The sequence below is a fragment of the Perca fluviatilis genome, chromosome 11 (genome assembly GCF_010015445.1).
Source record: "Perca fluviatilis chromosome 11, GENO_Pfluv_1.0, whole genome shotgun sequence".
NCBI lineage: Eukaryota > Metazoa > Chordata > Actinopteri > Perciformes > Percidae > Perca > Perca fluviatilis.
This window is the reverse complement of record NC_053122.1, coordinates 6,353,935-6,373,556: the sequence shown is the minus strand read 5'-3', so window position 1 is coordinate 6,373,556 and position 19,622 is coordinate 6,353,935. Positions and strand designations below refer to the sequence as shown.

Below are 19,622 nucleotides of genomic sequence, written 5' to 3'. Positions count from 1 at the left end.
CCAATGGCTGCAGCCCCAACATTCTTAGTAGAGTTTTGAAATTTCGTTGGGTGCAAGAAAGTGTACTTTAGGGTGGCATTTATCCACAGTGATGGAAAGATGGCTGCTTTTCTGTTTTATAACATTGTAAACTGAATGTGTGGGGTAAAAAAAGAAGCAATTTTAAGGTATTAAATTAGTTTCTGGATACTTGTAGTGCTCACTCTCATTGGAAAAGGCAGTCAATAATGAAATGAATCAATGGCTGCATGCCTCATATAATATCACTACTACTTCCTGTAGAGTTTTGTAGTTTTTTTGGGTGCATAGCCTAAATATTTAAGGGTTAAACATTTTGTTTTTTTAAATCTTTTTCTGTAATGTTCATATGATAGGCTACCTGGTGCCAAGTAATAACTCTTGTGTTGTTTTTCTGTAGTAATTCTGATATTTCTGTGCACTTTTTGTTGACATTTTGACATCTCTATTTAGACAGTTTTGATGCTATATTTATACAATGATCTTATTTGTCATATTAGAAGAATATTATAGGAATACTACAGTCCTTCCAAAAGCATGTCAAGTCAGTTCCCACTTCACCATTTCACTGCTACACCGCCAAAAACACCACATCCCCCTGCATCCAAATCACAGCCAGAAAAAAAAAAAACCCAAAACCAATGGAAATATGGAAATATGGACTTGAACTTGTGGCACTTGGAGCTCAACACTTTTCCTCCCCGCAGCTCAAACTCTGAACCGGTTCGTCCTCTCAGCAGAGACCGGCCAGCAGCGACACAAACACCCCCCAGAGCAGCAGCAGCAGAGCCCGGGGCACAGCCGCCCGAAGCTCCGCGGTGAAATCCAAGTACTCACCCTCGGATAACTCCAGCTCCAGCTCGGCCAGTCTGGCCCGCACCTCCGCAGGAAGCGGCACCGGGTCCCGGTCCGCCATTCCGCCGTAACAAACCGACTTTAAATCTCTGTTTTCCCGTGTGTTTCTCTGCCTCTTTTCTCTCTCCAGGCTTCTCCACAAACCCCCCAAAATATCCAAAGTCAGTCGGACTGAGAGTCTCTGCGTGTCGCTCTCTGTGTGCGGCAGCAGCGCTGTTAGCTCCCCGCACACACCAGCGTTAAGCTAGAAAAAGCATGGCGGCTCTACTTCCGGTGGTTTTATTTTAAAAATAAAAGCCGCCACGGCACACGCGATATGTTGACAAATGGCCAAATTACGGTGTTATTTACTGTAGCTCATATAATGTTAGTATAATATATGAAATTAATGTTTTCTTTTCTCCATACACCTCTTTTTCTTTCTTTCTTTCTTTCTTTCTTTCTTTCTTTTCTTTCTTCTTTGATTTCTTCTTCCTTTACTTCTTAATCTCATGTAGTTCTCCCCATCTTTTGTGTTGCGTTGCATTACACACAAGAGTAAAATAAAAATAAAAATGAATAAAAAAAAGACGTTTTTAATGAAAAATAAAAAAATAGCCCATTTTATATTGATTTCACATTGCATTAAAGAGAAAGTTTATTCTGAGAAAGTTGGTATCATTGACTTTTGTGGTATGTATTTTATATTTTTATATTACACCCATCTTTCGTTATGAAGTACAGATGACTGACTGAGTGAATATAGTTTACACACAAAAGCAAATATCAAATAATTTCTCATCAGGTGTCTTCAGAAAGTTAAACGCAAAGCAGACTAAAATACACTGATTACGATTTCAAACATTTTAAACAATGGACCTTTTCCACAGCAGTTGACTTGTCATAGTAGGAAAAGCACAGCTGAGATTGATAACCTTAACGATAACAGTAAGATATTTCAGTGAGTCAGCATGCACAATACCAGGACCTCTCCTAAGTGGAATGCAGCCATCATTAATGGTTTAATACCAGGACCTCTCCTAAGTGGAATGCAGCCATCATTAATGGTTTAATACCAGGACCTCTCCTAAGTGGAATGCAGCCATCATTAATGGTTTAATACCAGGACCTCTCCTAAGTGGAATGCAGCCATCATTAATGGTTTAATACCAGGACCTCTCCTAAGTGGAATGCAGCCATCATTAATGGTTTAATACCAGGACCTCTCCTAAGTGGAATGCAGCCATCAGTAATGGTTTAATACCAGGGTCTCTCCTAAGTGGAATGCAGCCATCGGTAATGGGTTTGAATACACCTGTGCTTTTCCTACTATGACATGTCAACATGTCTGCCGTGAAAAAGGTCTATCCTTTTTACTCACCAAACTGCTCTTGTGCTTTTATTTTGAAGGTACACTCAACCCGTCTTCCGGTGTGACGCTTGTTAATTGTATGTGACTTCATGCAGCTCGCAGGTAGATCATTATACTGTCTGTCGGTGACTTCCGACAGATTAAAAACAGCAGTAAATGAACACACGTCATTTTATTTCCACTGACTTCTAAGAACAAGTTGTTGTTTTCTGTTTGAAAGGGAAAAAAATAATTAAAAATAATAATAAAATAACCGTCAGAGGGCGCCAGACATCCATCCATCTATCTATATACCTATCCACCTGTCCATCTATCTATCTATCTATCTATCTATCTATCTATCTATCTATCTATCTATCTATCTATCTATCTATCTATCTATCTATCTATCTATCTACCCCTATCTATCTATCTATCTATCTATCTATCTATCTATCTATCTATCTATCTATCTATCTATCTACCCTTCTATCTATCTATCTATCTATCTATCTACCCTTCTATCTATCTACCCTTCTATCTATCTATCTATCTATCTATCTACCCTTCTATCTATCTACCCTTCTATCTATCTATCTATCTATCTATCTATCTATCTATCTATCTAACCATCTATCTATCTATCTATCTATCTATCTATCTATCTATCTATCTATCTATCTATCTATCTATCTATCTATCTATCTATCTATCTATCTATATGCAGATAAACCACATATTCCTCATATGGAACAACAACGATGAAAGATATTGGCTTTGTATTGAATTTTATTTTTTTTACACATTATGTAACAAGTAAACTAAGCACAGGAAGTCCCATGTTTAAAAAAGTAAAGTGCCAGCGCTGAAGGGGCAACACTACAAGTCAGTGCAGTCAAGAGTTATAAAGTGTCCGTGGTAAGCTAATAAAGAGCTTTTCAGCTTATTGTTTTAGTTTTATGACCCGAAACTTTACTGTGACTATTTTGCCTGAATATCAGACAGAATCGTCAACAGGTTCCACTCGGTGGATTGAGCTTATTCAAAGATCTGGACCCATCAGGCAAGACCTATCTATCAGTTTAAGAGCCAGACGCTCAGGGCCGGAGTCAAGACCGACTTAATCCAGTCCAAGTCAGGTCCGCAGTCATCATCATCATCATCATCATCATCATCATCATCATCATCATCATCATCATCAGATCGGTGCAGATGAAGAAGCAGCGTCCTGTGTGAACACGCTGCCATCTTGTGGCTCTCCTCGCTCATCAGGACCTAAAGCTCAATTCACACATTTTTTTAAGAATCTTCAATACTTTTCAGAATCTGTAGTAATATTAAAACTATAAAAGGTCTATGAATTTTGGGCCGGGATCCATAACCATATGTGGGATCGCAGGGGACCCAGGTTCCATTTCAGCCGGAGATTATTTGTTCTGGGAGATGGGTCAGTCCTCAACAGGATGGATATAAGCACATAAGCGGCTGGGTCCAGACTAGTTCAGTGACAGCCAGACAGATTATTTTAAGAGGATAGAAGAATGAAGGGCTGCCGTCAATCCAGGAGAGGGCTTGTGAGACGCGTGTGAGACTGGATGTCTATAGGCTACCAAGGGGCAATCTCCCATGCGCAAATTTGTTTTCCTTACAATGGCCATGCCAAGACCCCGCCCTTCAATAGCATTCACACACTACCATTGGCCAGGCGTCCAAGCTTACGGAAGGTAACATAACCCGATTTGTTCAGGTCCTATCCCCTGACCAATCGGATATCCTAACCTTAACCACTCGAGGTCAATGCCTAACCCCAACCAATCGAGCTGCTTCGTAGGGTGTGGCCATATAGGATTCGTAAATACCAAGGGGGGTAAGCTTCGCTTCAGAACTTGAACCTCCTGTGGCGCCATTTTGATGCTACAAAGCCATCACGTCCCGTTAGCGTTCCACTGACTCCCATTCATTTTGACGTCACTTTGACAGCGAATAACTTTACATCTGAAGCGTTTAAAGACTCTATTTGTCCGTTGTTTATTTCTAAAGAAACACGACAATGTATAAAAGGCTCCATTACCTTGTACCTCACGTTATGGCTCCGTACCAGACGTTTTTATAACAATAGGCTAACGATTGTGTAACATAGTAGAGGAATTACCGTATAGTACAGGAGAAGCTCGCAGGCAGTTTGGACTTACATTAGCTGTTTAAGTTTAATTACTAATGTTAACTAGCATGTTAGTGATCAGTAATTAGCCTGTGCCTATGTTATCTCCTTACATATACCTACGCTCTCCGTCTCTGTAAGATTGGGAATGATTGAGATTTCTCTCGGCACAGCTACCAGAAGACTTCACACTTTCAGACAGGTTGCTCACGTCACATCTACGTCTTCTCTCTCAGTTGGAGGCTGCTCAGTAACGCTCAGCCATCACCGGAAAAGTGCTTCTAATATCCTTCACTAGTCTCCGTCCAGAGACACGGGGTCTGTTGGTCCATTCTTATATGCAGTCTATGGTAAATACCCCTCCCACGTAGTAGTGATGCACATGCGCAAGTGCCAAAAACTGCAGTTCATCGAGTGGCTGCTTGAGGCTGGCTCCAGAAATGAGTCAATTCCCATTGAGCCCGATGTTAAAAATGCCCAACTTTACAGGAGAATTAAACACGTTTACGAGGCTAGCACTGCATCTCCGCCCTCCGACACTACAACGAGCTAAAGCTTTAGGGCTCCTGCACACTGGCTGCGTGGCGAGAGCGCGTCAGCTGCGTGGCGTGTCCATTTTTATTTCGGCTCCCGTGTTAACAGGTCAGAGCTTACACACTGCCTGCGTGACACGCACGTCTCCGAAAACGCGTGCATGCTAGAAATCAGACCGACGCCTATTTTTCACGCGACACGCGAGCGTGTTGGAAGCGTTTCCAGGCAAAATAGAATAGTGTTGTAATGTCATTTTGACACAAATGCATATTAATAAATGACAATTTGATGTTTGGGAAGTCTCGAGGTTTTGACATAAATGCAGACATAAATGTAATTTAAAAAAAATAATAATAAATAATTATCGATTTTCAAATATTGCACCTGTCAATACAGAAGGAAATATTCTGGAGCCTATTTTGCCATCAATACTGCAGATGTTGTCTTTGCTGTAATCAGATCAGTATATATTTATGTTCAACATGAAGTATGCTACTGCTTGAGTGCGGTAAATTTCAATGTGTACAGACAAGGCGAGCAGCGGACGCTGCTACACAACGCAGCCGCTACACAACTGACACGCAACAGAAACGCCACGCTCACGCCACGCCGGCAGTGTGCAGGAGCCCTAATTCGACTCACTGCACTTGACCTACTAGGTGTTTTCTTTCGGACAATTTTCAAGCAAATATCCAACGCATAATATGGCTTGCCGTACATTTGATTGTACTAACGGACCCTCCCAAGAAGTCTACGCTCCAGTTCTTTCGGTGAGTGAAATTCAAATATATTTTTTAACGTTCGTGAGCATTATTAGCACGTTAATTAGCCATAGACAGAAGCCTCTGCGAAGGATGCTATCAGTATGCTAAACCAGCTAGCACCGAATCTTAAACTTAATTTGTAGTGTTTAAATGTAGAGTGAAAACACTAAGAACAATGGGTGTTTGTGTGAGGTTGGAAAATAGTCACTACGTTATTACAGTCAACAGCAGGAACTGGAGTTAATAGCGCGGCTAAGCTTTGCTAGCCTGGCTCCGCCCTCCTACGTACTTCCGCTCGATTTTCATTTCCCTTCAGTACTCCGTCTGGGTTTGCCAAATCTTTACCGGTCCAATCAGAGAACAGAGGGAGTGGCTGAGAGCGATGGCGTTGATGCAAAAGAGGCGAGCGAAGCCATTCGGTGCGTTGTGGCAATGTTGCTGAATATCCAGGGCCCAGTTTTTCTCAAAATTTTATCTGGATCAAATTGATCTGGATTTGGAAATCCCATGTTTTGCTATCCAGGATCACCTGATCCATCTTACTTTTATGCCAGTTTTTTAAAGGAACATTGGATTGCTAGCCTGACAAGCCAGACCCACATCCAGATGTTGGGTCTGGGAACTCCCCATTGGCAGGGCTCAATCTGAGGGGCGGGATAAACGGTTGTCTTTCAAATTCCCTCTGCACGTAATAGGATAGCGCTACAACCAATCAGAGCAACGAAGAAGGTAGCGGAGCTAGTTGATAGATTAAACTTTTGCCGTATCCGGTCGGAAAAACTCGGAACACATCTTCCTTTTTTAAGAATGACTTCTGTGCCGTTCTTTGTTCTTTTCTCAAAGAAAAGCTGAACTCCAAGTCTTCATAAGACCACTGTTCCCAGCAGCAGCAGCAGCCATAAGCCCCGCCCACTCTATACACTCTATACACGATGTGATTGGCCTGACCAGAGTTTGGTTTTCCCAGCTCGCAAGCCAACGGAAATAATTTTGCTGCCACTAGGGTGCGTCTAGATTTCTAGGCTATTGAATTGGATCGCTGTGATCCAAATACCAAATTTCAGGATTACCAAATCCTGTTTAGCAGAGCCTTAAATGGAACCAACGGTGTAGCCTACTGGTTTAGCAAAGAACAACAGGTAGGCAAAATACCGGTGGCCACAAATAGCCATTGTTTGTTTTCATTTTAAGACACAGAAACATTTTACATTCCTTATTTTGTTATGTTTATTTTTTGGTTTTTTATTTACCATATCTCATTAGATGTGCCATTCTTTACATATGCTTCAAATATGAAGAAATGTATATATCATCAGTAAACATTGATTTTGTGATCATTCACTTAAAAAAAAAAGAAAAAAACAGTCTCTGATTTTATTTGGTTTGAAAAATCACAACTGAATCCACCCTTCTGATGGGTTCAGGATAATCCTGTTTTTTTGGATCAAATAGATCCCAAACCCAGTCTAAAGTTTTGAAAAACCCAAAAGGGCAGGTTTGATCCAGATCAAATCTAACATCGGATTACATGATCTGATCTGATCTTAGTTCAGAATCCCTCTTTTGCTATTCAAAAACCCATTTCCAAGATTTGATCCAATCCGTGATCCGAAATCCCGCTGGATTACTTTTGAAAAACTGGGCCCAGAAGTTAAAGCCCGAGCAAGACCAATCTTTGCTGAGTTGTGTTGGTGGCCATGATGTCGTGGCCCTCCTCCCCACGGGGTTCGGGAACAGTTTGGTTTTCCAGCTCGCTCCGTTAGCGGTGAAGGAGTTGGCTAAGGCTAACGCTAGCGATGCTAAGCTGACGTCATGAACAAACGTTAGCGATTGGTTACGGCAGATCCAGAGTGGCTCTGGGCAGATCCAATAGTTTTAAACTTCAACAGAGTACCCACCTTCAAGGAAGTTAACACTTGTCAATGGAGAGAGGCCAGACTCTCTGTACCAGAGTCTGGTAGGACCAGGCTAATGTACCAGAGTCTGGTAGGACCAGGCTAATGGACCAGAGTCTGGTAGGACCAGGCTAGTGTACCAGAGTCTGGTAGGACCAGGCTAATGTACCAGAGTCTGGTAGGACCAGGCTAGTGGACCAGAGTCTGGTAGGACCAGGCTAATGGACCAGAGTCTGGTAGGACCAGGCTAGTGGACCAGAGTCTGGTAGGACCAGGCTAATGGAACAGAGTCTGGTAGGACCAGGCTAGTGGACCAGAGTCTGGTAGGACCAGGCTAATGGAACAGAGTCTGGTAGGACCAGGCTAGTGGACCAGAGTCTGGTAGGACCAGGCTAGTGGACCAGAGTCTGGCCGAGAGAAGCAGCTCCCGGCCAGGTGTAGAACTCTGTTGCACTCTTACACTGACAGTCATGGATGTAAAATAAGACCAGTGACATTATTTTTTATTATGTAACTACTAGAATAGGCATTTTAGATTAGGCCATATTTCTTTTTAGCTGAAATAATTTGATTATGACCTGTTGAACATTGAAGAAATGTAGGTTGTATTGTTTGCATGTAAAGATGTCTTTGAAGGTGGTTACCCAGCACATTTATATATATATCCGTTGGTATTGTTTCCATCTAACGTTAGGTGGCCCAGACCGGCTGGACCAGCGGACGCTCATCCCGAGAAGACAGACTCAACAAGACTTCTCTATGCAGTGAACACTTTGAAAGTCATCACTTGTTTTAAGACATTCAAATATTGCCAAATTGTGATTTATTCATCAGTTCTATCATTACAATCACGGTTACACATTTTTTGATTTATTGAAAGTACAAAGTACATATATAAAACATTGTGTGAATTTGTAACCTTTTAAAATGAAGATAGTATTAATGCTTAGTTTTATCAGGAATGTGTGATTTGTTTGTATTTGAATTGACAGATCTGAACGTGAAATTAACATTTTCAGTCAGTAAAGACAAACACAGAGTAGATTTAAATATAATTTATTATAAAACTATACAACAATAAACATCCTAACATCAGTTACATCAAATCTACAGAATTGGCCTGTACAAGTGATAATATTCTCTAACATGTGCCCTGAGAGTCCATGAGGCTGTAGGGGGAAAAATTGGATAAAGTGTGTAATTGCAGGGATGAAAAAGAGCAAATGTGGGAACAGAGTTATTGCTGTAGATGCTATTAAACTAACTATAATGAACAGAAAAACACAATTTAAGCTACAAACAAATGTAGCCATAACACTGTTGACAAATATCTATCCAGCCTTCCACCTGCACCTTTGGGTCAGTAAAAAAACAACATGATCTTAATGCCAGGGTGTGGAAAGTGAAAAAAAAGTGTAATAATTGCTTTAGGTAACAAAGAATATAAAGTTAGCTATATGTTTGTATACATCGCTGTCAATAGCAGTAATATAACACAAAGCTTTAGTCCCTTGTGGACATTAATATGAACACTGTTTTCACTAGCGGCGTGGGGAATTAAAGGTAATCATAAATATCAAAGTGCGGACACGGTGCACATTGATTTGATTCAAATTGTTCTTTAAACATGTAAGGATATTAAGTAGGCTACAGTTGCTACAGATTTAGATTGTATTTTTGTGGTGGTGAATTATCTGACCGGATTGAGGGGGACCGGAGTTAGTCGCCGCGGCAACTCGGATTCAGCCATCCCTAACCCCAGCACCGTGGTCTGATCCAGGGGCGCCCTGTCTGGCCCCCCACCGTGACCGGGGCTTCACTTTGCAATGGCTGAATTTGAGGTGCACCAACGACCGCTCTAACGTTCGGGCCAGGCTGCCGACCTCCTGATAGCAGGGAGGAGGGCCTGCAGCTGAGCTAAGACAGCCATAGAAGGTCAGTGTAACGCTTATCAGTTCAATTTTCTAAGCACAAACGGACATTTGGAAAAACTGAAAAATGGGTTCATATATCCAATTTTTCATTTTTTTCCGCCTTGATAAAAAAAAAAAAAAAAGAATTAGATCTTTAAACTGTTTTTCCAATTTTCTGTTTTTATTCAGAGGATCAGAAATTTAGAAAATTGCGTCTGAGCTCCAATTATTCACAATACTGCCATGTGGTATTCTCTCCCTCGTTCCGTCCCCCCCACTCGAAACCATCAGTTGCAAGCACCTCTGACCCCAAAGTCTATCAGTTTGTTGTTTTTTGGGTCCATATGCAGTTAATGACCTACATATTCCACAAAGTAGAGGAAGAGAATACCATGGCAGTATTGAATAATTGGAGCTCAGACGCAATTTTGTAATTTTCTCAATTTCTGATCCTCTGAATAAAAAAACCTGAAAATTTAAAGATGCAATTTTTTAATTTGTCAAGGTGGAAAAAAAATGAAAAATTGGATATTGCAACCCATTTCTGTTTTTCCAAATGTCCGTTTGTGCTTAGAAAATTGAACTGAGCTATCATTTTCTTGGTCGCGGTTGAGCCGGCTAGCCAAATCTTCCTCTGTCTCCCAAGCAGATGTAATTTAGAGTCGTCATAATTAACAAAACAATCGGGTCAGCAGGAATTTGACATCCTATCACATCCGATATTACTGATGTAATATGTTTTATTCCAAAACTCCTGCACCTGTTCACACTCCCAGACCTGTTCACACTCCCAGACCTGTTCACAACTGTTCACACTCCCAGACCATGTGCAGGAAAGTTCCAGTTTGTCCAGGCTGACAGAGCGTGCAATAGGGAGTAGGAATGGCTTTAGAGACTTGGCTCTTCTGAGGAGTCCAATATGTCCTGTGGCATATGTTGAAGTGGATCTGCTGGTGATTTGGGTTCTTGGAACAGTGGAAAATGTTGTCCCAAACCGTCTCCCAATTAATTAGGTTCCCCTCCGGGATCAGCTCTCGCTCCTATTTCTTTACTATTGGGAGTTCTCCTACGGATACTTGCATCAGTTTAGCATAAATCCTGGACACTAATCCTCTCACAGGAAAATCAAAAAGCCATTTAATGACTGGGTGGGTCTCGAGACTGTTTCCCCATGGTACTCCATAACATTTTAGGACTGACCTTAAGCGAAGATAAAGGAAAAAGGATGTCCTAGGGATCTCAAAGCTAGTTCTCAGGTAAATATGTTTCATTTTATAATTTATTTATAGTAATGGCTAAACAGTTGAAATAGCTAAAAGTAATGACTATACAGTTGAAATAGTTAGCTAAGAGTAATGGCTAAACAGTTGAAATAGTTAGCTAAAAGTAATGGCTAATACAGTTGAAATAGTTAGCTAAAGTATTGCATAAGCGGCTAACAAAGCTAAAAGTAGGCCTACTAACTAAACAGTTTAAATAATGAGCTAAAAGTAAAGGATACATGGTTAAATCATTTTGCAATCTAAATATTGCCAGTTCAACAAGTATGAAAATGTTGATATCTACTTTCACGTAATGAATTGTGTTATACATTTGGAACATACATTGGGAATTGATAGAGTACATGAGTTCATCTGACAGATATACCCAGAAAACACAGACCCTGAAGGTGAAAACTCCCACTGGACTCTGCAGTACTGCATGTTTTGAAACTGCAGCTTTCCAGAGAGAGCCAGAGGATGACAGAGACTCAGATGGCTGCATTTCCTTTGCCTCAGTTTCAGAGGAATCAGCCGCCAACTTCCAGTTTAATCCGTCGCTCGATGCTTTTGATCCTCAAAGGATCCTAAACCCTTCAGCCTTCAGAGGGAAAACCTGAAAACCTGTCCACACGTCCCAAAGCCTTAAATAGCTGGGTACGTTAGTGTACACTACAGGCATATTTAAAGAGAATATAAATGCATATTAATGGAGGTAAGAATCTGACTCAAACAAAACCTCAATTTTAAATCCTAAAATCTTTGCATCTGTGTCTTTTCTCTGTGAATATTGGTAGATTACAGATACATGTTATGTGTAGGCCAAAGGTAGAAGCAGTATTCAGATCTTTTACTTAAGTAGAAGTATCAAGACCCAGTGTTGGGACCAAGTCGTCTTTGCTAAAGACCTAAGCAAGTCTAGAGTCATCTGGTCCAAGTCTCAAGTTATTTGGTCCAAGTCTCGAGTCATTTGGTCCAAGTCTCAAACAAGTCTAATTATTTGGTCCAAGTCTCGAGTTATTTGGTCCAAGTCTCGAGTTATTTGATCCAAGTCTCAAGTCATTTGGTCCAAGTCTCAAACAAGTCTAATTATTTGGTCCAAGTCTCGAGTTATTTGGTCCAAGTCTCAAGTCATTTGGTCCAAGTCTCAAACAAGTCTCTAGTTATTTTTTTGGGGGGGGGGGGGGGAAGGCAATTCCAAAATCAAGTCACTCTTTTTATACACCCAAGATAAAGCTGATGCTTATTATACTTATTGATGATCGATATTAGGTGTTGCCATAGCGAAATGTCTGACTGACAGCCAGTCATCCAATCATGACCATCACATACCGGGAACATTTTTTGAGTCGTCCAATCACGATTAAGAGTTTGCGCTGCTGCTGCTGCCGCACACAACACACCTGATCGTTAGATGCAACAATTAATTATATTACAGCTAACATTCAAACGTATGAATACACAGAAGTCATCCGAGTCATCAAGTCTCCAGTCAAGAATCATTACTGCTTTTATTTGCAGGAAAGTACATTAATGCGCTTATAATTTAAGGGAAATACATTAGCACTATCTAAGATAATGCACAGGGTTTACTATACTCCAGATATATTAAATACAATTAACAGTGAGATATCATTCATCTCTTGGCTTTGTAAGAAATATAAAAAGGTACTTTTTTCCCCATATGCTTTGGTCATGTGAACAACTTTCGTTATTTAGGAAATTTTTTACAAAGCTGATATCTGTTTAAATGTAGCCGTTCTCCTTTCACCTCGTTTATGTCTTTTGGGAATTAATATGTCTGACAAGTTGAATAAATATGAAAGTATGCGCATGGATCTTGCTTTGTTGGCAACTAGGAAATGCATAGCTTTAAAATGGAAACCCCCAGCACTAATAGTTAGAAATGAACGTCCTGCTTTCAAGATCTTATTTAAAAGTGTACAAAGGGAGTGAAGCTGAGAGTATTGAAACATGCTTATCTTTTGTGACTGCAGTTAAGAAACCTAGATGTAATAATGTTAGGTATTCGTTTGAATCATAAACTTAACTAAACTAGAAATGGTCACGAGAGAAAATACTGGGGGTGCACTATTCAGAAAATGTTAAGATTCAATTCAAAACTGATTAAAAAACGATTCACAGTATGCAAATGGTCAGTGTAACACTTATCAGTTAAATTTTCTAAGCACAGAGACATTTGGAAAAACAGAAAAATGGGTTCCAATATCAAATTTTTCATTATTTCTTTTTTTTCTATCTTGACCAATTAAAAAAAATTGGATCTTTAAACTGTTTTTCCAATTTTCTGTTTTTAGGAGGATCAGAAATTGAGAAAATTACAAAATTGCGTCTGAGCTCCAATTATTCAATACTGCCATAGTATTCCCCCACTCAAAACCATCAGTTGCACCTCTGACCCCAAAGTTTATGGTTTAAGTTTTTTTTTTTGTTGGTCCATATGCAGTGAATGATCTGCATATTCCACAAAGTAGAGGAAGAGAATACCACATGGCAGTATTATGAATAATTTTAACTCAGATGTAATTTTGTGATCCTCTGAATAAAAAAACTGAAAATTGGAAAAACAGTTTTTAAAGATCCAATTTTTTAATTTGTCAAAGTGGGAAAAAAATAAAAAATTGGATATTTGAACCCATTTTTCAGTTTTTCAAAAATGTCTGTTTGTGCTTAGAAAATTTTACTGAAAAGCGTTACACGGACCGTAAATGTAGTTACTTTTCCCATGCGATTGCAGAAGACAATCACACTTTTTTTTATTCAAAAATATGAATCGATTTTTGGAATTCTATGAATCGATTTTGAATCTGTAGATTTTGAAACGCGATTCGAATGTGAATCTTTTTTTTTTGCACACAAATACATAAAAAAAAAAAACAATAAATAAAAAGGTGCACAAGCCCAAAGAAAAAGACAGCGGCTCCTCAACAGTGCCTAAATCTTTATTTTTCAGTAAGCTACATTTTTTTTTCCTCTCCAAATTAGACAGTTTTACATCATGACACAGAGTAACTTAAATTATCTATAGCCGACATGTACGCTTGATTCCAGTCTCGATGGAAGAATAGACCAACACACACACACAAACAAAAATAAAAGAAAAATAGTAAAAAAAAAAAAAAAAAACAAAAAAAAAACCAAAAAAAAAAAAAAAAAAAAGCCCTCTTGGAACCTCCGTTCCACATCTGTTAACGGCGTCGTTTAGGCAAAGTTGTCTGTCCAAACACCAACAGGACGACATCATCGATTGTCCACAGCTGTTACAGAGCATGGTTACGAGTGTTAATGAGTTAAACCACAGTGAGTTGAGAAGGAGATCCGAGTCTTGTTCCAGTCAGTTGGTGTGCATTCATTATATATATATATATATATATATATATATATATATATATATATATATATATATATATATATATATATATATATATATATATATATATATATATATATATATATATATATATAAAAACACACAAGGGGCTCCATTTTTTTTGAGGGAAGAAAACAAAATGGCACTGTCAAAAAAAAAAAAAAAGGAAGTAAGGAGGAGACAGAGAGCTGAGGCGAACGACAGGCTGATATGAGGCTCCGTGTAGAAGTCCATGAGAGAAACACAAAAAAAAAAATTAAAAAATAGAAAGCTCCTCAAAAAACGCCAGGATGTGAGCGTTTTAGGGTTAATGCCGGCGATACAGGAGAGGGGCGTGCAGAACTCGCGGCTGTCTTTACCGCCAAAACGAGAGATCCCTTTGAAAAGCGGTACCGTAATAACAGTCTAGAGGTACCTGCACTTTGCATCAGTCTGGGGGTTTCTGTGGTGGTACGGTTATGTATTCCACACATGCACACATTCACAGTTCAGGGATGCCCAGTTTTTTTTGGATAATCAGCGTTGTGTGGGTTTTTGTTTTCCTCTTTTTTTTTTACGTCTCAAAAAGTCTGCGGTCGAACGTGCCTCGACCTTCTCGGCACGCCCTGTCGACCGCTCGTACAACGCCGCACGAAAGTCTGCTCCTACAGTCAGTGCTGTCACATCAGCAGATCTCTCCAGATGTGAAAAGTCTTTGATGGAAATCCCCCAAAAAATAAAAAATAAAAGCCATCTAGCGCTCAGCGATGTACAGGTTTAACTTGCCCAGTCAAAACAAACAGCTGTATTATGGCACAGTTAATGGTTTTCTTTGCCACATCAAAATGCAGTCAGAGTGTGATTGGAACGGTTTCAACAGACATCTCAATGTTACTGTACTGTATGTGCCAGAAAAAGGTAGAGTAAGTCACTCTGAAACACGTGGAAAATAATAAAACAAATCCAGTTGAGCTTCTGTCCCCAACTCCCCCCAAAAACCCCAAAAAAACCATACATTTATTTCTCAGGAATTAAGTCATAAAAGCTGAGGAACATGAACAATAAACCTCAAACGGATAAATCAGAAGAAGAAAATAAAAAGAACAGGTGGAGACCTAACAGTGAGCGGGGTCTCTGTTGGCTGAGTGGATGTCTCGTGTGGCAGCGCCTTCGACCCTCGGGGTGTGGTGGTGGTGGGGGGGGACTTTTTTTGGCTCAACCTGCTGCGACAGCTTTAACATTTCCCCATTTTCGTGTCACCAAAACGTACAATCCACAGGCCCAGAAATATAAATGTGTCGTCAACTTTGTAGGTGGCTCCCAAAAACAAATAACACCCCCTCACCTCGAGAGTCCCCTGCGGTACGAGCTGAATGTCCTGAAATGGGCTTCATTTTGAGATTATATATATATATATATATATATATATATATATATATATATATATAATCTAATAATCGCCCATCGGCGTCAACCCGTCACGCTGCCTTTTCTGAAGACAAAAGACAAAACTGGGACGTGTCCATCAAGCATCGCTCTTATATTTTCTAAGATGGCTAGAGGAGGTGCAGCTCGTAGGGGAAGGGCTAAGGTCAAAACATCAGACATCAGTGCAGCGATAAGTCGCGCTGATATATATATATAGAGAGTCAAAAGTTCTGCCCCCATTTTCTCGGTTTTTGCTCCCTCTCTCTCTCTCTCTCTCTAAAGTTTAAAACTAAGTTCCAGTGGTTTTTCCTGTCCATATTCTGAGAGGGAACGAGCAACGGCAAACCGTAAACAACCTACCACAACCGACACGCAGGGGTTACTTTCCGCAAAAGAAAAGAAAAAAAGGGGAGACGCAAGGAATCCTTTTTTTTTTTAAACCGATCCTAACTTTGTTCGACTCAACCGAAAACCAACAAAAACACAACGAGACAACTCCAGCACCGACGGGAACACTATTTGGACCCGGCCCCAGCTTCTGTGGTCCTGGGTCAGTCTCAATTCTGAAGACCTTTACTGTACAATAATAAAAACACACCCCATTTCAATAAAGATAAACTCAAAAACATACTAGCATTCAACAACTACATCTCCCATGAGCCTTTGCCATACATACCAACTAAGTCGAGTACCAAAAGCTGGCGTAGAACGTCTGATCTGGTCACAAAGTTCCTTATTTACATTGGTTTGATTTGAGCAAAGTTCTGCGACTAACACCCCTCCCATTTGAGAACTTAAACGAGAAAACATTTTGAAGTAAGGTACCCGAAACTCAAAAAGACAAAAGGGACTAGACGCAGGATTTCAGATAGGATAAGGGACAAGATACCCAGCCCTATTGGTGAGAGCTGTAGCTGTTGTATGCTAACAAAATTAGCATTTTCATCGGTCTTTATCTAAACTGTTCAACATCAAGGGAATCCGCTTAACCACTTTCTTTCTGAGAGTTTGAGTGGATCAATACGCCGAGCACAGAGCTGGAGTCAGGAAGTGATTAGCTTAGCTTAGCATAACGACTGGAAACGGGTGAAAACAGCTAGCCTAGCTCTGTCCAAACACACCTACCAGCACTTCTAAACCTTACAAATTAACATGCATCTTGTTGGTTTAATCCGTTAACAAACAGCAACGTAAACGCAACAATGTGCGATGTTTAAGCGCTACGTTCTGGAACGTTCGCCCTTTGTCAAAATACACAAACTGGCATTTTTAACAGTTATGTTTGTGTACAAATTAGGCAAACAACAAACATGTTAATCAATGAGCTGTAGAGGTGTTTGGTAGACGCGTTTTTAAACTCTGAACAGAGCGAGGCTAACTATCTTTGTGCTAAGCTAAGCTAAAACGCATCCGGCGCCGTAAGGACATGAGTGGTATTGATCCACTCGTCTCTCAGAAAGAAGTTCTTAACTACTCCGTTCCTCAAATGCGACCATGTGACCAGCCAGTGGAGCCAACCATTCTCATTCATCTTTCAATAAGGACAGAAAAACCACAAGTAGTTTCAGCAAAACAGAGAGAGAAAACCTTGGCCTTGAAGAGAGCAAAACGGCGGCAGAACTTGAGCTCTCTGTTGCATTGATATTGTCCAATGTTAGATATTGTCGAGTCATGCTGCCCACCTCGCGTGGGCACAATGCAGCGATTAGATACACTGTTGAGTTGCATTATGTACGAACGTGTCATAATCATCGGCGTATAATCGAATCGTTCGGTATTAGTGTCATCGTCTACATGAGGATACTTTCCCCCTGGATATTAATACGATTTTACATTACATCTATTCATCGTCTTGGTATTATAAACAGTCGTATTTAAAGATGTCAAAAAATACCTTGCATTAGTAGCTGCTGCACAGCGACGAATAATAATAATAATAAAAAAAAAAGTCAAGTAGTGCCTTTTTTTGCATCGGTATTCAAACTTCTAGATTTTTGTATCTGAAAAAAAATATATGTATATATATATTTCAAGCATAAACAGAAAAAGAAGCCAGAGCTTTAAAGAGGATGTTGGTGGACACACAGCTTTGTAAGGTTCATTAATGAGATGCTCGTCAGTAGCACAGGCGCTTTCCAATTAGTGCACAGTGGGAGGAGGGGGAGGGGCTAAGACACACCTGTACACACAGGTGCAACAGATCACACAGGTACGAAAAAAAAAAGAAAAAAAGAAATGGAATGAAAGACAACAAATGTAAAAATTTTACAATCAGACAAGCTGCTCAACCTGCAGAGGGAAGCAGAATTCAAACTCCGCACACCCAAAAAAACAAAAAATAAAACGTTAAAGAAAAATATTTTCCAAAAAGCACGACATTGTTTTTTTTTTCTTCGTTTTTGTCTCTTTTTTTTTTTTTTTAACATCCTACATCCGGCTCGATAGCGACATTAATAGTTCAACAAGATCAATATATTTTTTATCATCATTTTAAGGTACCTCTTATATTTTTCTGAGTATTTACAACTGTACAAGCAAAAAGCACACACTTCAAAGTGCACAAATCGAATACAGTATTGACTAGTTTTGCATTTACAAGGTTTATATCCCCCCCTCCCCCTCCCCCAATAAACAAACAAACCTGAAACTACAAGAAACAAAAAGAACAAACATTTTTTCCCGTACATTTTACACACACACACAAAAAAAAAGGATAAAGAAAGAAAATGCTGCTAGATTTGTACTTACTCTCTCTCTCTCTCTGTAAGACTTGCGACGTCTGGTACGACTAAATATTCTCCACGTGTCACGCCTCGTTAACATATTTGGGGATTTTTTTTGTGTGAAAAGAAATAAACTCTATGCTTGTCTTGTATAAAAAGTTAAGGCAAAGTTATTTTTCAAGTTTAAATAAAATTCAAGTTTCTCAAACACTGGATGGAAATTCTTGTTTTTTTTGTGTGTGATATATATATATATATATATATATATATATATATATATATATATATATATATATATATATATATATATATATATATATAGTAGATAGACTTTGATGCTTTTTCTTCTCCCTAAAAAAAAAAAAAACTTTACGATATTTCTCATGAAATAACCAGCGTTGGTTTATAAATAGGTGGATATGGTGCACTCTTTTACCATTTCCACCGATGAGAAAATAATAAATCGACCCAACCAAGTGCATCTCAGTCCTTCAAAAAAAAAAAAAAAAAATGTTTTTAGCAAACTGTAGATTCTGCGTCCAAATCAAAAAGCAGCTTATGAACAGGAGGACAGGCTTTTTAAATGAAGCTTCCCACCTCCCCCCTCCCCCCAACCTCTCCAGATGGGCTCCTGTTTTACGCCTAGTGGGATTACCCATAATGCTCCTCGTCGCAGGAAGACTTTTGGCGAGACCCGCGAGGTCCCGCGTCGTTAGGTTTGTGTTTCACCCCAGAACAGATAGTGTGTATAATACAGTGGTGTTTATTTATGGGCGTTTTGCATCTGAGGTGACAACTTTAAAAAGAGATTACACCGGAGCACGCGACTGATGATCAGGGAGGGAAACTCACTTCGAGTCTGTCACGTCACAACCCCCCAAAAAGACTAACCCTTCGACATATCATAATTACAGTTTTATCATTAGGGTGTCATTTCAAAACTCGCAGAGCAATCTATTTTTTTGCCATTTCGTCCCAGCCAATGACTTTAGAATACAGCAGAACATCTGAGACTCGGTTGGTTATCTGCCAAATGTGCGGCTGCTACAGTAGACGGACCTCCCAACAAAAAAAAAAAGCTAAATTTGACACCAGTTTCCTCCCCCGTTATCTGAATTCTTGCTACTTCACTCTGACGGAGGGATGAAAACGTCCCACCAGCTCACCGACAACCGGCTGTGGTCCGAATCGCGCGCTCGACTGAAGTCCCGTTGAGCCCGATTTTGTGCGGTTGCCAGCGTTGGAGTCTCCGCCCAAGGGGCGAGAGTTAAGGATGTAAAAAAAAAAAAAAAAGGTTGTTTTCCTTGAACACTGTGTGCTTTAAAAGTGAACTCCTGTCGGGCGCAATTTCTCCCCGACAACACAGGAGTGA

The 19,622-nt window shown here is 39.9% G+C and overlaps 1 protein-coding gene across 1 annotated transcript in view; it reads right to left on the bottom strand.

The window, feature by feature from the left end:
* The window catches only part of LOC120568642 (disco-interacting protein 2 homolog C-like), a 199,914-nt gene extending 198,790 nt beyond the window's left edge, over nucleotides 1–1,124 (bottom strand). The window contains 1 exon segment of the mRNA XM_039816286.1: nucleotides 856–1,124. Coding sequence (XP_039672220.1) covers nucleotides 856–934 — 79 coding nt within the window. The 5' untranslated portion in view covers nucleotides 935–1,124.
* Between the last annotated feature and the right edge of the window lie 18,498 nt (nucleotides 1,125–19,622).